At 40.8% G+C, this 19,782-nt stretch overlaps 1 protein-coding gene across 2 annotated transcripts in view; it reads left to right on the top strand.

The window, feature by feature from the left end:
* LOC132375998 (putative uncharacterized protein C6orf183) overlaps window positions 1-19,782 on the top strand; it is a 74,855-nt gene that overhangs the window by 26,883 nt on the left and 28,190 nt on the right. For both annotated transcript variants that reach the window (XM_059941446.1, XM_059941445.1), the window contains 7 exons: window positions 1,687-1,850; window positions 4,733-4,805; window positions 5,200-5,310; window positions 12,009-12,122; window positions 14,416-14,569; window positions 15,854-16,011; window positions 18,392-18,544. In XM_059941446.1, the coding sequence (XP_059797429.1) occupies window positions 1,705-1,850; window positions 4,733-4,805; window positions 5,200-5,310; window positions 12,009-12,122; window positions 14,416-14,569; window positions 15,854-16,011; window positions 18,392-18,544 (909 nt within the window). In that variant the 5' untranslated portion in view covers window positions 1,687-1,704. The remainder of the gene's footprint in view (window positions 1-1,686; window positions 1,851-4,732; window positions 4,806-5,199; window positions 5,311-12,008; window positions 12,123-14,415; window positions 14,570-15,853; window positions 16,012-18,391; window positions 18,545-19,782) is intronic.

Raw genomic sequence — 19,782 nt, 5'->3', positions numbered from 1 at the left:
GCTAGATGGGTGGGATAGGGAGGGTGGGAGGGAGGGAGACGTAAGAGGGAAGAGATATGGGGATATATGTATATGTATAACTGATTCACTTTGTTATAAAGCAGAAACTAACACACCATTGTAAAGCAATTATACTCCAATAAAAATGTTAAAAATAAATAAACAGTTGTTTGTCTCTTTAACACTAGCCATGAGGGCTCAGCAGGCATGGATTCCTCTGGGTTGGATGCATTTCATGGACAGTTGGCAAAGACCAACCTCTCCTTATGTTAATTTTGTGAATACTGTACTTGACTGTGTAACAAGCTAAATGATGCAGGATTAAATGTTCTCATTTCTGAGCTGTGAAGTGTTGAAAGTGATCAGGAAATAAGGGCAGAAAATCCATCCTCTGGGAGAAAAATGTCAGTCTGTGTTGCTGCCCCTCTTGGCTGCTGGTTGGAATGCAGCTGTTAAGGCAGCTGTTTAACTGTTTGCCCAACTTGAAAGGACACTGCCAAGTGGCAAATATTTTTCATAACAACATTTTACTTTTGCTGAGAACAACAACAGTGCATTTTATTGAGCTCCAGCAGCGTGCCAAACATGACAGATTTATAACTCTGCAGGTTCACAACCTAGACTGAACACAATGCTCATTTCCATTTTTAATATTTATAAAAAGAATGAATAGGCTCCCAAAGGTAGCCTCTACACAAAACATCTCTACATCTTTCCTATTTGTTGAAAAGGCAGCAGAGTAACTTGAGAAAATGAAATACCTCTGAAAATGAAAAGAAATGTCAAAGGAAAAAAGGAAAGTTTAAATATTTTACCCCTTCTTGTGACTTTACCCCTTCTTGTCCAGGACAGATGAGGGCAGCAGTAGCACAAGAAACACATCATCTACTGAATCTCCTGCAATTTGTGGGTCTCATTCTGGGTCATGAAGTTAATCTATGTTGTTCATTGAAATATTGACACTAAGTACTTAGCAAACAATTGTGTTGAATCTGACAGGCTGTGAACTGGGGTGGCAGTGGGGGTAGGAGGTGGTTATCAACTATTTTATTTCATTGTAAAAGCTATATGACAAATATCAGCATTCAGAATTAAGAAAACACATTCAAATGTGTAAGTGTGATTTTCTTCCAAACTCAAAAGTACATGGATCATGATTGTGCAACATAGACCTGCACCCTCAGTCTGTTACCCCTGGTCAGAAGCTCATACCTTCAAAAAGGCTTATGGAGATATACTTTAGGCAAGTAGAGGGATCCTGTGCACATCTATTGTTTGTTCCAGCTGAAGTGATATTAGAAAGCAGTAACCACCACTCATAACATTTAGTGTGTAATCACCTTTACAGCCTTTATGAAGACTACAGAAGTCAGGCAGGGTGGATGCAAACTCATTTAATAAACCCTCACAGTCAAAGCTGGAACAGAGATGTTTCTAAAGGTGAGCTGGGCTGAACAAAGATGGTCAATGGATATTCTAACCTATGTTATGTTTTCTCTACTATTTACCAAATGGTAATTAACTCATAAATGACAGCAGTCTGGTCCAGCTGTTTCTCCAAATTACAAAAGCATACATTTCGACAAAACTGACATGATTTCTTGGACAATGATAGACAAAGTCCCATGCACTGGTTAATGGTCACTGAGGAGGTCGGCCACAAATTTTGTTCTCTCTTTTTTTCAGGGATCAGAAAATTAGTAAATGCAAACCATGGATGAAAGTTATAAGATTGTTTCCACAGAAAGGATCCAGGTGTTGGAAAAAGAACTGGCTGTGCAATTGACAGAACTGAAGTCTGAGATAGAAAAACACGGGACTCTTCAGGGGTCAACTCATCGAGCTTACAGGTAAATAATGGCCGTGTGAAGGCATGGTCTTCAGGGGCTTTAACCCCTACTCTCATCCCATAGTCTCCATCAGAACCCCCTCTCGTTTTTACTTGGACAATTGGCATCATCTCAAGCTCAGACTTAACCGCTGCCCCTAAGGTTTTCCTATATTCTAGAATTGTCAAGGCATTTAGAGGCAATGTGCTACCAAAGAAAAAGGAAAAGTGCTCTTACATCTCACAAATATCATTGTCTTAAAGTTCCAGAAGCTACTATACAAATCATAGTCAATGAAATCTCATTTTCTCCAATGATATTTTAACTGAATTTGACCTTGATTTTGATGAGAAATTTCAAAACGAAAATAATATGAGGTGTTTGATAATGAATTCTGCAAAATGATGTTCTATTAGGAGCTATTCTATAGGTAAATGCTGCCAACAATAGCAATCAAATTCTTTTAGCCAGATCAGCCCTCATGGGCCCAGGACATTCAAGCTCCTCTGTTTCTGCTACTGCCACAATTGATCAAGAGGAGCAGTTATAAGGACCCTTTTAGGTTGAGTAGCTGAGTAAACACAATGTGGATGGGGAAGGTTGGAGAGGGAAGGTCTGGAGAAGAAGCAGGAAGTAGGTACATTAGTACCTCCTTCCAAAGATGATTCTGAAGAACCAGTATTTAGTGTATTTTATAATTTGGTATTTAAAGCCCTGAGGTATATGAAGCAGATCAAGGATTGTGTGATGAAGTGGAAAGGGACTGGAACCATGCAAGTCGTAATTTCTCCCAGCTTTTGTTCCTTTATTTGAAAGGTTAAAAATATGTACCTTGCCTACCTTATAAAGGTCAGTTGAGATCATGCACGCTAAAGCACTTTGAAAACTATAAAACACCATGCAAAGGGCAAGTGTTGGTATTGTTAAAACTTAAATGTCAGAGTGTCAGGCAAGGGGCTGCCCACTGTGCATTGTGATAAGAAAGGTTGCCTGAAGTCCCTTTTAGGACAGAATGATGGGGAATCTCTGGATACCTGTATTTCTCCACTCCCCGAAACCACCAAGCACTGGACCTGAAGAATCTAACTATTAATCCAGCAAACATTTATTGATCACCTTCTGTTTGCCAGGTGTTGTGCTTGGTTCTGGAGTCCATGGAAAATATCCACTCCTGATAATAACTTTAGAATTCTCATTTCCTACTAGACTACAAAATCTATTGAGAACTGGAGGATAACTGTGCCTTAGTCATCTTTCCTTCCTCCTTCCCTCCCTCCCTCCCTCCCTTCCTTCTTTCCTTCCTAGCTTCCTTCTTTCTTTCCCATTCTTTCCCTCATCTTGCCCCCATAAGCCCAGGTCTTTGTGGTTGTTAAGTGCTTCATAGATGCTTGCCGAATGCATAGATGAATGAATGTATGTTGATGTATGTTGATGAACAAATGAGTGAATCTCTTTTTTTGGGTTGATGTACATACTATGTTCACCTATCTCTTTTAGGTCATTCACAGACACTTTGAGGTTAACTGAGAGGAGAGGCATGGTCTGAGCATGGTCTGAGCAAGAGTGGGTCAGAGAACTAAACCCAGAACCCCACCCAATCTCCCAGCATGCCAAAGAATTAGAAGACCAAAGGGCAGGGAAGGGATGGGTTTCTTCTGTTTCTCTGACTGCCTTTAGTAGCTGGTCCCCTTTCTAGGTGGTTACTGGTTCTCCACCTCCATGAGGCTGCAGCCAGAATTCAGATACCCAGTAATCACAGAAGTTATACCTTTGATTTATTAATGCTTTTACCCTTTCAGAGCTTGTGTCTTTTTTCCATCAAAACCAAGACATGAGGAGATAAGGGAAGGCATTATTCCAACTGCAGTTGTGAATTCAACACAAATGGATCAATGGGTTGCTTAGCCTCATGTGGCTGAGGGACCTCCTGACTGTCAGCCTGGTGTTGGTTTCACAGGACCACTGCCTCCAGTGGGGTGAACTGCTGGCAAGTCTATTTTCATCTTCCCTTAAAACTTATCCATGGGGACTGATAACAGTCATATGAACATTAACCATACTTTACTGACTACAATCCCCCTCAGATCTCAAGGTGGTTTCTCACATGTGTTCCAGAACTATCTCCTGTGGCTCCCTTGCCAGTGTTCTCGAAGTCCCATCTTAAGGAATTAACATCTGCTCCATGGTTGCACCACTGCTCCTCTTCCTGACCCAGGATCCAACCTCTTATCAGGCCCCAGGCAGTGCTGCTTGTACCTCCTCATGTCAGAGCCTTTGGTGCAAACAACTTCCTCATGATTGGGCTTGGACAGCAGTCAATGAGGGTGCTTAAGCAGGCACTTCTGCTATGCTTTTTCTAGGGATAAATAATTTTTCTGAAGCAGAAAGTTTGGTTAAAGTAATTTCCAAAGTATTTCATGTTTGATATTTAAGGGTCATTTTCACCCTCTAGATAATTGAGCAAGAGCACAAAAATAAAAACATTTTGTTTAAATTATTAGATAATGATTTTATGTGTCAGCTACGGTAAGATAGAGGTCAGATAAGCACAGTAGTTGTTAGAAATGTGGTTACTGAAGGAAATGTGGGTGGGGGAAAGAAACATCCTTACTATTGTCAGAAATAAAGAGGTAAATCAGGGGTAGTGGAAAGACTATGTTTGTATGAGAAGGAGAGAAAAACCGGCCCAGGGAAAGGTTTAACTGGCATGAGGTGTACACAAGAGAGATTCTGACTAAGACAGAAGCCTGTGGCCTTTACATGCCCCCAACATTCCAGTATAATACGATATACTTATTTAGAAATGAGCAGTTGTGGAGTTACAGATTAATCAGGGCCTATCTTTAATCTGATTTATTATAGCTTCTATAATTACAGCTTCTATTGCATAAAACTTTCTGCAGCTCTGTTCGAATGCCAAAGGACATTTCTTACTTTAGAAGAGAAAGGGAACTGGCTCTAAAGAAAACTTTACAGGTGAGTAGAACAGTGAGCTATTTCAACACAACAATAAATTAGAATTTGCTAACTTGTTGGAAACTGTTAGCAGGGAAAGCTTATTTTTGCAAACAAACAGCTGATCTTATTGACAGTGGTTACAAAGACAAAACAGCCCAATATTCAGCTCACTGCTGGATCAGAGCAGGCCAATACTTCTTTGGAGATAGCTGATTTTTGTAGTGTTTTAAACTTTACAGTTCCTTGATTTGTGGTGTTAAAATTCATTATTTGGAAACAGGTGTAACAGCATAATGTGTTGTATAAAAACTATCAGAAATTATATGCCATTTTCTGTCATAGACACTGATAGATTTCCTTCTTTCCTTTTGTTTGCTTGCTCCGTTCCCCACACCCCCAACCCCGGGTTCAGGTGGCTGAGTCAAAACCCCTTGTTATTCAAGCAGATGTCATGCAGAGGGAGCTAGAGAGCTGCCTAAGGAGAGAGTACACTCCTGAAAATTTACCTTTGCTTCTGTTGCAGGTAAGAGTCATTTTGCAATTTGAAAAGTAGATCTGGAATTTGGTAGAAATGTATGAACAAAGCTGGCTTTCTGGTATGTCCTCTGGCCAGGGTAGGATTTTCTCTATATGTGTGGTTTGCAGAACCTGGTTAATATAAATGCTCTTCTTTGTTAGAGACCCACGCCATTTAAGTTCAGCTTAGTTACAGTCACTAAACAATTACTAAGTTTCTACTAGTTACTCCCTGTGCTGGTATTATGAAGCAATACAACATTGACTAAGATAGTCGCAAACCTCAAAAACTGTTGGCTGACCTAGGGAAGATTCTGGAAATCTCTCTGAAGAAAATAACTCACAACCTGGGGGGAAAGATTTTCCATAAAGATTATTATTGCAGCATTATAATAAAAGTGAAAAAAAACTAGAATTGCCTAAAATTAATCCATTTACATTTAAGGTAGTTATCAGTATGTATGTTCCTATTACCATCTTCTTAACTGTTTTGGGTTTGTTATTGTTGGTCTTTTCCTTCTCTTGTGTTTCCTGCCTAGAGAGGTTCCTTTAGCATTTGTTGTAAAGCTGGTTTGGTGGTGCAGAATTCTCTTAGCTTTTGCTTGTCTGTAAAGGTTTTAATTTCTCTGTCAGATCTGAATGAGATCCTTGCTAGGTAGAGTAATCTTGGTTGTAGGTTTTCCCCTTTCATCACTTTTAATGTGTCCTGCCACTCCCTTCTGGCTTACAGAGTTTCTGCTGAAAGATCAGCTGTTAACCTTACAGGGATTCCTTTGTATGTTATTTGTTGCTTTTCCCTTGCTGCTTTTAATATTTTTTCTTTGTATTTAATTTTTGATAGTTTGATTAATGTGTCTTGGCATGCTTCTCCTTGGATTTATCCTGTATGGGACTCTCTGCACTTCCTGGACTTGATTGGCTGTTTCCCTTCCCATATTAGGGAAGTTTTCAACTATAATCTCTTCAAATATTTTCTCAGTCCCTTTGTTTTTCTCTTCTTCTTCTGGGACCCCTATAATTCGAATGCTGGTGCATTTAATGTTGTCCCAGAGGTCTCTGAGACTGTCCTCAATTGTTTTCGTTCTTTTTTCTTTATTCTGCTCTGCAGTAGTTATTTCCACTATTTTATCTTCCAGGTCACTTCTCCGTTCTTCTGCCTCAGTTATTCTGCTATTGATTCTTTCTAGAGAATTTTTAATTTCATTTATTGTGTTGTCCATCATTGTTTGTTTGCTCTTTAGTTCTTCTAGGCCCTTCTTAAACGTTTCTTGTATTTTCTCCATTCTATTTCCAAGATTTTGGATCATCTTTACTATCATAACTCTGAATTACTTTTCAGGTAGACTGCCTATTTCCTCTTCATTTGTTTGGTCTGGTGGGTTCTTACCTTGCTCCTTCATCTGCTGCATATTTCTCTGTCTTCTCATTTTGTTTAACTTACTGTGTTGGGGGTCTCCTTTTCACAGGCTGCAGGTTCGTAGTTCCTGTTGTTTTTGGTGTCTGCCCCCAATGGGTACGGTTGGTTCAGTGCTTTGTGTAGGCTTCCTGGTGGAGGGGACTGGTGCCTGTGTTCTGGTGGATGAGGCTGGATCTTGTCTTTCTGGTGGATAGGACCGCATCCGGTGGTGTGTTTTGGGGTGTCTGTGAACTTATTATGATTTTTGGCAGCCTCTCTGCTAATGAGTGGGGTTGTGTTCCTGTCTTGCTAGTTGTTTGGCATAGGGTGTCCAGCACTGTAGCTTGCTTGTTGTTGAGTGGAGCTGGGTCTTAGCGTTGAGATGGAGATCTCTGGGAGAACTTTCGCTGATTGATATTACGTGGGGCTGGGAGGTCTCTGGTGGACCGATGTCCTGCACTCAGCTCTCCCACCTCAGAGGCTCAGTCCTGACACCCGGCCAGAGCACCAAGAACCTGTCAGCCACTTGGCTCAGAAGAAAAGGGAGAAAAAAAAAAGACAGAAAGAAAAAATAAAATAAAATAAAGTTATTAAAATTAAAAATTAAAAAATTATTAAAAATAAAATATAAAAAAGTAATAAAAAAAGAAAGAAGACAGCCACCAAACCAAAAAACAAATCCACCAATGATAACAAGTGCTAAAAACTATACCAAAAAAAAAAAAAAACCAGACAGACAGAACCCTAGGACAAATGGTGAAAGCAAAGCTATACAGACAAAAATCACACAAAGAAGCATACACATACACACTCACAAAAAGAGAAAAAGGAAAAAAATATACATATACTAAAAAAAAGAGAGCAACCCAATCAATAAACAAATCTACCAGTGATAATAAACTCTAAATACTAAACTAAAATAAACATAAAACCAGAAACAAATTAGATGCAGAAAGCAAACCCCAAGTCTAAAGTTGCTCCCAAAGTCCACTGCCTCAATTTTGGGATGATTCGTTGTCTATTCAGGTATTCCACAGATGCAGCGTACATCAAGTTGATTGTGGAGATTTAATCCGCTGCTCCTGAGGCTGCTGGGGGAGATTTCCCTTTCTCTTGTTTGTTTGCACAGCTCCTGGGGTTCAGCTTTGGATTGGCCCTGCCTCTGCATGTAGGTCACCTGAGGGCGTCTGTTCTTTGCTCAGACAGGACGGGGTTAAAGTAGCAGCTGATTAGGGGGCTCTGGCTCACTCAGGCCGGGGGAGGAGGGAGGGGTACGGAATGCGGGGCGAGCCTGAGGCGGCAGAGGCCAGCGTCACGTTGCACCAGCCTGAGGCACGCCGTGTGTTCTCCGGGGGAAGTTGTCCCTGGATCACAGGACCCTGGCAGTGGTGGGATGCACTGGATCACGGGACCCTGGCCATGGTGGGATGCACAGGCTCCCGGGAGGGGAGGTGTGGATAGTGACCTGTGCTTGCACACAGGCTTCTTGGTGGCTGCAGCAGCAGCCTTAGCGTCTCATGCCCATCTCTGGTGTCTGCTCTGATAGCCACGGCTCACGCCTGTCTCTGGAGCTCGTTTAGGCGGTGCTCTGAATTCCCTCTCCTTGTGCACCCCGAAACAATGGTCTCTTGCCTCTTAGGCAATTCCAGACCTTTTCCTGGACTCCCTCCCGGCTAGCTGTGGAGCACTAGACCCCTTCAGGCTGTGTTCACGCCGCCAACCCCAGTCCTCTCCCTGGGATCCGACCGAAGCCTGAGCCTCAGCTCCCAGCCCCCACCCACCCCGGCGGGTGAGCAGACAAGCCTCTCGGGCTGGTGAGTGCTGGTCGGCACCGATCCTCTATGCGGGAATCTCTCCGCTTTGCCCTCTGCACCCCTGTTGCTGCACTCTCCTCTGTGGCTCCGAAGCTTCCCCCCCCCCGCCGCCCACTCCCCCATCTCCACCAGTGAAGGGGCTTCTTAGTGTGTGGAAACTTTTCCTCCTTCACAGCTCCCTCCCAGAGGTGCAGGTCCCTATTCTTTTGCCTCTGTTTTTTCTTTCTTCTTTTGCCCTACCCAGGTACGTGGGGATTTTCTTGCCTTTTGGGAAGTCTGAGGTCTTCTGCCAGCATTCTGTAGGTGTTCTGTAGGAGTTGTTCCACATGTAGATGTATTTTTGATGTATTTGTGGGGAGGAAGGTGATCTCCACGTCTTATTCCTCCGCCATCTTGAAGGTCCCTCCTCCAAATATATTTTCTATCTTTATCCCTCCTTCTGGGACTCCAGTGATATATATGTTAAATTACTTCATATTGTTCCATAAGTCATTGAGGCTCTGTTAAATTTTTTTCTGTCTTTTTTTCCCCCAGTGCTTCATTTTGTAGTTTCTATTGCTATATCTTCAAGTTTACTAACCATTTCTTCTGCACTGTCTAATCTGCTGTTAATCCCATCCAATGAATTTTTTATTTCATATATTATAGCTTTCATTTCTAGAAGTTCTATTTCATTATTTTTCTTATATAAATTTATTTATTTATTTATTTATTTTGGCTGCGTTGGGTCTTTGTTGCTGCACGCAGGCTTTCTCTAGTTGTGGTGAGCGGGGGCTACTCTTTGTTGCAGTGCATGGGCTTCTCACTGCAGTGGCTTATTTTGTTGTGGAGCACAGGCTCTAGGTGTGCAGGCTTCAGTTGTTGTGGCACTCAGGCTCAGTAGTTGTGGCTTGCGGGCTCTAGAGTGCAGGCTCAGTAGTTGTGGCACACGGGCTCAGTTGCTCCGTGGCATGTGGGATCTTCCCAGGCCAGGGCTTGAACCCATGTCCCCTGCATTGGCAGGTGGATTCTTAACCACTGTGCTACCAGGGAAGTCCCTATTTCATTATTTTTAATAGTTTTCGTTTCTCTTCTTATGTTCACATTTTCCTTTCAATTCTTGAACATACTGAGCATATTAATAAAATCCCTTTTAAAGTCCTTGTTTGCTAATTTCCTCACTGGTGCCATTTCTGGGTCTGTTTCTCTTCATTAATTTTTCTCCTGCTTGTGGGTCATATTTTCCTGCTTCTTTGCATGTCTAGTAATTTTTTTGGACACTGGGCATTGCAGTTTTACATTACTGAATGCTGATTTTGTTTTGTATTCCTTTAAAGATGTTGGACTTTATTCTGGCAGGCAATTAAGTTTTAGATCAGCTTCACACTTACAAGGCTTGGTTTTTAAGCTTTGTTAGAGCAGGTTTAGAGTTACCTTTGCTCTAGAGATAGTTTATTTTTCTTACTAAATTGTCACCCCTCTCATGTCTCTGCTGAATACCCCAGGTGTTCAGTGAGGACTCTTCACCCTGTCTGATTGAAACTTGAACATCTCCTAGTTCTGTTTGAACTCTGAGAAATGTTCAGTTTACAGTTCCCTTGTTAGTTATTCTTTGCACAGCCTCATGGAGTTTTGCCCTCTGTATTCAGGGCTTAATAGTCAGCAAAACACTCAAAGGGATCTCAATGCAGATTTCTGGAACCCTTTTTCTGCATAACTTTCTCCTCTCCAGTACTCTGCCCTGCAAACTCCAGCTGACTCAGCTTCCCAAACTTGATTTCGGAGAGACCATCTGCTCTGCTTTCCTACTCTATGGTTCAAAAACTGCCTTCTTCAGGCAGAAAACCAGGGCTCATTTCATTTTTTTCTTTTCTCTCAAGGACAAGAGTCCTGCATTGTCTGTTGTCCCATGTCAGAAAACAGTTGCCTTGTGTAATTTGTCCTATTTTCTAGTTGTTTATGATGGAAGGGTAAGTCTGGCCCTATTTATTCCATCATAGCCACTATTATTTTTATCAGAAATAAAATATTTTAAAAGAGTTGGCTTATCTGACTACCTTTAAGTATAAGTAAAATTCTTGGTCTAAGGTTAGAAGCTGTAATCTCACTTGTAATGTGCTTTGTATTTTAGACTCATAAACTTCAGTTTAAAAAAAAACTTTTAAGCTTAGCTTTAGATAATTTTATAGGCTTTTATGTCACTGCTAAAATTGTTCACCAACTGATAAATGAAACTACAATCTGTTGGAATGGCAAAATGCCTACTTGCTTCATTTAAATTTGAATGGTGAACCAGGTTTGGTTTTTTTTGTTTTGTTTTATTTTTATCGGTTCCCCCCTCCCTCCCCACCCTCTTAATTGGAGAGCTTTTCTCTCCAAATCAATTTTTTTCTTTAATAAATTTATTTATTTTATTTATTTATTTTTGGCTGCGCTGGGTCTTCGTTGCTGCGCACGGGCTTTCTCTAGTTGCGGCGAGCGGGGTCTACTCTTCATTGCGGTGCGCGGGCTTCTCATTGCAGTGGCTTCTCTCGTTGTGGAGCACAGGCTCTAGGCACGCGGGCTTCAGTAGTTGTGGCATGCAGGCTCAGTATTTGTGGCTCACGGGCTCCAGAGCACAGGCTCAGTAGTTGTGCCACACGGGCTTAGTTGCTCCGCCTCATGTGGGATCCTCCCGGACCAGGGATCGAACCCGTGTCCCCTGCACTGGCAGGCGGACCCTCGACCACTGCGCCACTGGGGAAGACCCTCCAAATCAATTTTGAGACAGGTTTCTCAATTTTATTATCTTCATATAGAAAATACATCTTTCCAAAACAATCAGACTTATTTTCCCATTATTTGTGTTCTTAAGATTTAATCCAGTCTTCCTGTTATAATTGTATTCTAAGTGTTCATTTTTTCTTTCCACCTTTGGTAAGAATCTTAACCAAACAGCCTTTTTTTTTTTTTTTAAATAACAATATGTACTCCACCCACCTTGCAACATCGTTGAGTTATATATATTTATTTATAAAGTAATATAAATATGTTTTAAATAGTAAATGTATACATGTAATTAGTAAATTTATAAGAATATATATGTATATATAGATATGTAGAAAGTACTTTGTAAACCATGAAGCCCTATAAAAATTTGGGGTGCCATTATTTCCTCTTATTATGTATGCATTTGATTCACCTGTTTATGTATCTTACTATGCATCTATTCAGGGCAGAGTCTCTGTTGTAAATTGTTGAAGTACAAGATTCATGACTTTTGACAACCTGTGGGAGACTCCAGATAGTAAACTAAGCAAGTGCTTAAAAAATGGCCATTTTGAGGCTTCCAGTTCCACAAACATGAAGTAATCTCATTCCTCCAGCTTGTTCCTAAAAAATCCTGGACATAGCACAGAAAACAAACATAGGAATATTTTGAAAGGTAGAAAGAAGTTGGGCTGCTTTCCTAAGGCATCTTAGGACTTGAGAAATGACATGGTGGTTAAGTGTTGATTTTTCTTGTTGTTGTTCAAGTATTATACAGAGAGAATTACCCAGCTGGCCCAGAGTAAATATTTACACATGCTTAGGTGGAAGAGATTTTGCCATCACAGTAAGATCATGGAGCAACTTTATCCTTTTTATAAGGTAGGAGGCCCATGAACAGAACCTATGGGCTATTATTAAGTATAGTCATCATGCTTGTACATTATATCTCTAGACTTATTCGTCCTACATAACTGTAAATTTGTACCCTTTGGCCAACATTTCCCCTTTTCCCTCAGTCCCCCAGCCCCTGGCTACCACTGTTCTATTCTCTGCTTTTATGAGTTCGACTGTTTTTTTTTCAGCTTCCACATACAAGCGATACCATACAGTATTTGTCTTTTTCTCTGGCTTATTCCACTTAGCATAATGTCTTCCATATTTATTCATGTTGTTACAAATATTAGGATTCCTCTCTTCCTCATGGCTGAATAATACTCCATTATATGTGTATGTACCACATCTTCTTTATCCATTCATCCATCAACAGACTCAGGTTTTTATATCTTAGCTATTGTGAATAATGCTGCAATTGAACATGGGAATATAGATATCTCTTCAAGATACTGATTTTGTTTTCTTTGGATGTATACCCAGAAGTGGAATTGCTGGATCATAAGGTAGTTCTGTTTTTAATTTTTTGAGGAATTTCCATACTGTTTTCATAATAGATGTACCAGTTTACATTCCCACAGTGTATCTTGTCAATTTCTTTTAAAGTGGTAGCTAAAGATGGGAAGGGAACTAGTGGATGCCTTTACTTGCCAGTTCTGCCTGTGGCAGAAGATAATGGTACCTATTTTTAAGAGTGAGATTTGAAGGAAGCTTTATATTATAGAAAATGCATTTTTCTTCATAGGCTATAGGTAAAAATCTAAGAAGTCAACTCCAGTTACTAAATATCCTTGTGCACTGACTCTGTGCTGAGTCACTCTCCTTCAGAGTCCTAAGAATGTGACTGACCACTGTCCTTGTCAGTCAAATTCAAAATATGGAAGAATTTTGATATTCCAAAAAGCCTCTTATTTGGTTCCCAAACAGTATTACACTGTACTTGGAAGCAAATGACACAAGAAATAAGGCTTGTAAATAACCAAGTTCTGTCTTTGCATCTCTCTTAAACAGAAACAAGTTGCCTGCATTATGCAGGAGTACAATGATGCCCTTCAGAGAGCTGATAGATTGTCTGTGGCATGAGAAAACTTCCTTATGGGCAAAAACAATCCTCCTAACTTAGTGGCACAGGAAGACCTGACTGTTTACACAAATTGGTTATTGTGTCACCTACACTCACTCAAGACTATTCACCACTACCTGCAGGTACATGAAACAGTTATATGATGATGCAGTGCCTTCCCAGGATGGGCAGCACATTGTTTTCTCACACCTCTCACTTAGTTTTGGATTGTCAGTTTCTGTGTTCCATCTGCCTTACAAATGACAGGAAAATAATGGGTCACTAGCTTTTTTCTTTGAGACCTTTGAAACTTTTTTCTTTTGGAACCTTGCTCTAATGAAATTACTCCATTTAGCTTTCTCAAAGATGTTTCTGTTAAACTATTTCATATTCACGCTATAAGTTCTTGTTTTCATCCTCTTGTTCTGGATTTATGCTCTCTAATGTAGATCCACTTTTTTATTCAGCAACATCTAGTGAGGGTCTAATTTATGCCAGGTACATATCCTGGGCCATGTAGGGAATATATAATCTTTACTGAAAAGTAAGTGAGTCACAGGATGGTAGGAAAAAGGGTAAGTAAATAGTCAACTTAAATACAGTGTGGTAAGTATAATCACAGAGTAAAGAGAGTCACAGAGGAGAGGCCCTAACACAAGATAGAGGCATCAGAAAGGAGTGACGTGACCACATGTTTGTTTTAGAAAGATTACTGTTTTGCCACCTAATCTTTTCTTACTCCTCTATACCTCATCTCACTGATACAACCAACCACGAAACCTGGCCATCATCCTGACATCATCCCTTCCCCAATCAGTCACTATGGGGTCTACCTCTGAATCATCTCTCCCCTGTCACATGGTATAGTAATGATAGTAATGATCTGCTCATAAGTCCTGGGTCCCCCACTAAACTCTGAACTCTTTGAATTTGGTCCATATCTTATTTACCTTTGTATCTCTAGCACCTCACACGACGCCTTGTCCATTATGGGTGGTTGATCAATGTAGACCTGCCTAGAGGTTAAGGCCACTTAGAGGTGGTGATATCACCAGGTCCCCCAGCTCCAGATTTACCTTTAATGATTGAGCAAGTTACTGAGGCCCACCTCCATCTCCTTCCTCCTCTACAAAGCCAAGGGCTGCTCCTGAAACAAAGTCTGGAAGCTTCTGTGAGAACTGAGTTGATGTGTGATCTCTTGGTTGTCCCCTTCTGTAGGCCCTCCAGTATTTGCCCATCTCCAAAGTGCTGAGTGTAGCTGTTGACGAAGTCCCCAAGGTTGGTCAGGAAAATGAAACGGTCCCTGTCAATGACATTGACCCTGACATCCAGGGTTCTGCATCTCCAGGCTCTATGAATACCAGCGTTTCAGGTAAGAAGTCTTCTTACCCCTTGGGAAATGTGGAAAAAAGAAGATTGTGATTTTGCACATGTGCTGTTTTGTCACCTGATCTTGTTTGAAATTTCTCTATATACCAAAAAGTTATATCTTTTTTTTAATTTGGCCACGCCACTCAGCCTGTGGGATCTTAGTTCCCCAACCACGGATGGAACCTGGGCCTCAGCAGTGAAAGCACTGAGTCCTAACCAGTGGACCACCAGGGAATTCCCCAAAATTGTATCTTCTTAATTAACAAGTGTTAATTTAATATTTTCTTATGGAAGAAAATAACAAACACTTCCCTTAGAAATTATCATCTCCATCCTGGGGACTTCTGGCTGTCCAGTGGCTAAGACTCCACACTTCCAATGCAGGGGGTGCGTGTTCGATCCCTGGTCAGGGAACTAAGATCCCATATACCATGTGGGGCTGCCAAAAAAAAAAGAAAAGAAATTATTATCTCCATCTTTATAACTAGACAATTAAAAGAGAGGAAAAAAGCAGTGAACTTGAAGTTGGGAGTACTGAGCTCTAGGCCTATTCTGTTGTGGCCTCACTGTGAGCCTGCATGTTTAGGTCATTTCATCTCCTTGGGCCTCAATTTACTCATCTCCATAACAAACCTTTCAGATGAAGTGATCTCTAAGGTTCTTTTCATTTTTAATTTTACATGATTTTTAAAGACTTTGCTTATCTGAATCAATTTAATAGTCTTCTTGCCCTTACCTTGTATTACAGATGACTTAGAAACCTGATCAGGTTTTTACTCTGAGTGATGAATTTACCAGGTGCACCTGGAGAGGCAGCCAACCCAGCTGTGAGGAATCAGAGAAAGCATCTCAAGGGGGAAGTCCAACCTGGGTGCTTAGAGATGAGTAGGAGTGAGCCAGGCAAAAGGAGGTGAAGGTTCTCAGCTTCTCCTACTTTGTTTGTTAACTTGTAAATCATATTCTTTGTTTACCCGAAAGGAATATAGGTAGTTCTGTTCCCACTAAGTCATTCCCCAAAGGATATGTTGGGTTTCTCCTGCAGGCTGTGAGAAGGGAGAGTCCCAGCTACCTCCCTCAGAAAGCCAGCACCAAGAGTTTGTCAGATAGGCCTGGCTGAGTGTGGGACAGTCTGCAAGTTGTGGAAGAGAAGGTTGGGCATGGAGCAGAATGGTCTTCCCCATCAGCAGAAGAGGCCCTGACTCCAGTTATCTCAAAGGACTCTCCTTTTTCTCTCCCTGACTGGTGTTCATTGGTGTTAATGCTCTTGATTTTGGATTTTTTTCAGGGCCAACAAGAACAGAAGCTGCTTTCTTTCTGCCCCAACACACAACAGAAACAGAAGAACTGAAACCTCAGCTGAGGTTCCTGCTCTCCCATTTCTGTATCCCATATGACATGGAAGAACTAAGGGATGCTTCTAAGGAGATAGAACATTTTTCCTTGGTACTTTATGGACTCTTTCTTAATACAAATATAGGTGTTCATAAAAGAAAATACTAGTATTTGCCACCAAGTTGAATATTCATACTGCCACAATTGTTTCTAGAGTGATAAAAATGTAATAAGTGAGATTTAGACTAGCAGTTGAACTTTCTCTCTGTAAGAGTTATGAGACCCTTGAATATCCAGCCCAGAGAGATTGTAGGATTATTTTTCAGTGGAATTTAAAGAAAATGGTAGGTTAATAATAATAAGTTTTCATCCAGAGTTTCAACAATAAAGATATTTTTCTAGCTCTGGTTGTATAATATTTGTAAATATATATATTTGCTAGGTAAAAATAGTAAGTTGATTAATCCAAAAAGGCAAAGATCAAATCTGTATGTTTTTGAACACTCTTCGTGTAAGAAGGAGCCACTGTTTCCTCTATCACCATTTGCTGTGACCTTGCAGTTTTGCATCCATGTGTATTTGTTCCAGCATTATTTTCCTAGGATTATTTTTATTAGTATGTAACACAGACTCTTTAAGCTCACTGGAACCAGTGGTATTACATGTCCTCTGGTTTCTTTGAAGGTGATGATGTTTAGCTTTTGTCTTTCTTTTCATATCAGCAGCAGCACTGTCTTCAGCAGAGAGTGCTCCTATGGGAATATCCTCACCCTCATTATCAGCAAGTATTATGATAGACAAAAACCAGAATCAGAACAAGATGGTGTTTAAAAAGAGTCCAAATAAATAAAAGTAGTTTATGGCACAGTAGACTATCATCGGTGATAACAAAAGAACATGAGGCTGCAGAGCCCTCCCACAGAGTAGCCCTGTCCCCAAAGGATAGCTTGTCTTCTTTATATAGAGATAGTTTCTACTTTTGATTTTCTTATAACAGTATTATGCGCAATGCTAATTGTGCTTCCAAGATAATCACATTACAACAAATTTTTTGTGTAGGAAGAATTTCTGCAAACAGGAAGAGTGTTTATTTTGGTTCTCTAATGCCCTAGAGCAGGGTCAGCAAACTACAGCCTATAGCCCACCACCTAGTTTTTCTACAGTAAAGTTTTTTTGGAATACAGCCATGCCATTTCATTTATGTACTGTCTGTGGCTGCTTTCCACTATAACTGCGGAGTTGAGTAGTTGCAACAGAGACCATGTGGTCTGCAAAGTCTAAAATATTTACTATCCGGCCCTTTAGGAAAAAGTTTGCCACCCTAGCCTTAGACTAGCACTGTCTCATTGAACTTCCTGCACTGATGGGTATGATCTGTGTCTGTCCGATATGTTAATGCTAGTCACGTGTGGCTATTGAGCACTTGAGATGTGGTTAGAGTAACTGAGGAACTAAATTTTAAATTTTATTTAATTTTAATAAATTTGCATTTAAATGTTAAATAGCCACATGTGGCTGGGGCAACAGTATTGGACAGCACAGCCTGGGAGGTACCAGCATTAACTAGAAGAATCTTTAGGTGTGTGACTCACTGAACTTACTTATTCCAGAAACCTTTGTTGAGGCCCTAGTGTGTGCCAGCACTGTGGTAGGTTCTCTCTTTCTCTCTCTCTCTCTCTCTTTGTCTTTTTCTCTGCCTGTCTGTCTGTCTGTCTCTGTGTGTGTGTAATAAAATATACATAAGATTTACCATTTTAACTATTTCTAAGCTCAGAGGCAGTAAGAGCATCCACATTGTTTTGCAACCATCACCATGTGGTAGATTCTAGAGATCCCTCAAAAAGCTCACCTTGTACTGAGGAAGTCGTGACGCCCTGTGGCTGGTACACTGATAAAGGTGCTCGCACGGCTCGGTAGGCCTGGGTCTGCCCTGGAGAAGGGAGGAAGCAGTATCTGCATCTTGGCCGTAGGAATTTATATCATAGAATGCACTGGTAGCCTCAGTCTGGAACTGAGATGTGAGGGGTTTGACTAAGGTACCTTAAAGATTTTTAACAGGCCCTAGCATCTGGACCCTTCTCTCTAGCAATATCCTGGTCAGGCTTCTGGGAGCAGGATTTACCCAACCCTTAGATTTTCTCATTTACCAGGTGGCCAGGAAAAGGGAATGTGTTTCCAAAGATGGACAGTTTACTTCCCATTTATGGTCCAACTCAAAATACATATAAATAAATATATTACATTATTTCCAATCTTTGGAGCAGATATTCGGAACAAGTAACAAGACACAGTTACGGTAATGGGCTGACTGAATACATGTGCCCCTTAGGTATATACCTTTAAGGTCCTGTTACTGTCGTAGAATCATGTTTTATGAATTAGTTTGACTCCAGGACTGTTTCAGAGGCAATCAGTACCTGTTTCTGAAATTGCCTACAACCTGAGACTTTTGTTTTCTGGGCTCCGCTTCTCTTTTCTCAATCCTATTTAGGTTTCCCCCAAATTTCAAAGCATCTTCATGGAGCAACAGAGAATGCAAACATTTCCAGATTATGATGCTGAGATAGCTAAAGTGGAGAATTTGGGTTTGGTGGGACCTGGTATGGCCTTGAAAAAGAGAGCAAACTGGATTTCCTTTATAAAGGTAAGACCTGTGGTGACAGTCACCTGTGAATGATGTAAGAAGGGTCATAAAGTGTCCTCCAGGGAGGCCAGGCAACCTGGCAGCATGAGGTCTGTCAGATCCCTATTATCCCCTCTCCTCAATGCCCTCAGCAAACTGTCCCCTAGGAGCAAGGGTAGGTGCCTACCTGACTCAGGAGAGGCAGCTCAGAGAACCTGGCCTCGTGTACCAGCATCTCCCAGCTCCTTCCTGCCTCGGGTCTATGTTGAAGTTAGCCAGGCTGATCTGCCTTCCCTGGAAGTTCCCACATACTCCTGTGCCCCTCTCTTTTGTGTCAGAACTCCTTTCTTGTTGTTAGTGACCTTGGCTACTTGGCAAGAACAAAGAATAACACTCAAAGTTATAATTGAGCTGTGTAAATCCAGTTTTTTAGTCAAAAGCTATTTTTTGACTACATATTGTGTGTCAGGCATGGCCCTTGGTGCTGGAGATACACAATTCACAATAATACAGAAGTGAGCAGATTAAATGAGATGATTTGAGGTAGTGGTAAATACAGTCGATTCTCATTATTTGGGGTGGTTATGTTCTATAAAGTTGCCACGAACACTGAGTTAACAAATCCTGAACCACAGCTCATAGGGGAAATATGGGGTTAGGTTCATCATACATAATCAATACATAAATAGTTATTGTGTGTTTCTGTTTAAAGACACTTTATTTTATATATGTTGTTGATTCATTAACATCGAACTCATGGCCTATAACTCAGGCCTGAATGAAGCTTTTTGAACACATGTCCTTCTGTAAGACACATCACAGCCTTCCTATACTTAGGAACACGAGGGAGCTCTTCAGCTCTATGCTTGGGGGCCATTTTAAACAGTGAAATAGCTAACGAAAAGCACAAAAAATATTAAAATGTGTCACTAACTAGACCGTAAAAAGGACATTTGTTTACAGTATAAGCTGAAACAAGAAGGTGGAATGTCAACTTGTCTGACCTCAGCTGGAACTACGGAGTTGGGTGACTCAAGCTTTTCACTATTCTGTGCATGTCCATGATTGTCTAGGAAAGCTCTGAATAGATTTTGAGATTACAAATAAGTTTTAGTGAGTAGGCAAATCCACAAATACGAAACCCATGAATAATGAGGATCAACTGTATCATGAAGGAAAGAAAAGTCTTATGTGATAAAGATAGATGGAAGGAAAGCAGAGAAACCACAGATTATTCCTAAATCTGGGGCTTGAGCAAA

The sequence above is a fragment of the Balaenoptera ricei genome, chromosome 12 (genome assembly GCF_028023285.1).
Source record: "Balaenoptera ricei isolate mBalRic1 chromosome 12, mBalRic1.hap2, whole genome shotgun sequence".
NCBI lineage: Eukaryota > Metazoa > Chordata > Mammalia > Artiodactyla > Balaenopteridae > Balaenoptera > Balaenoptera ricei.
This window is presented reverse-complemented; position numbering and strand designations above follow the sequence as displayed.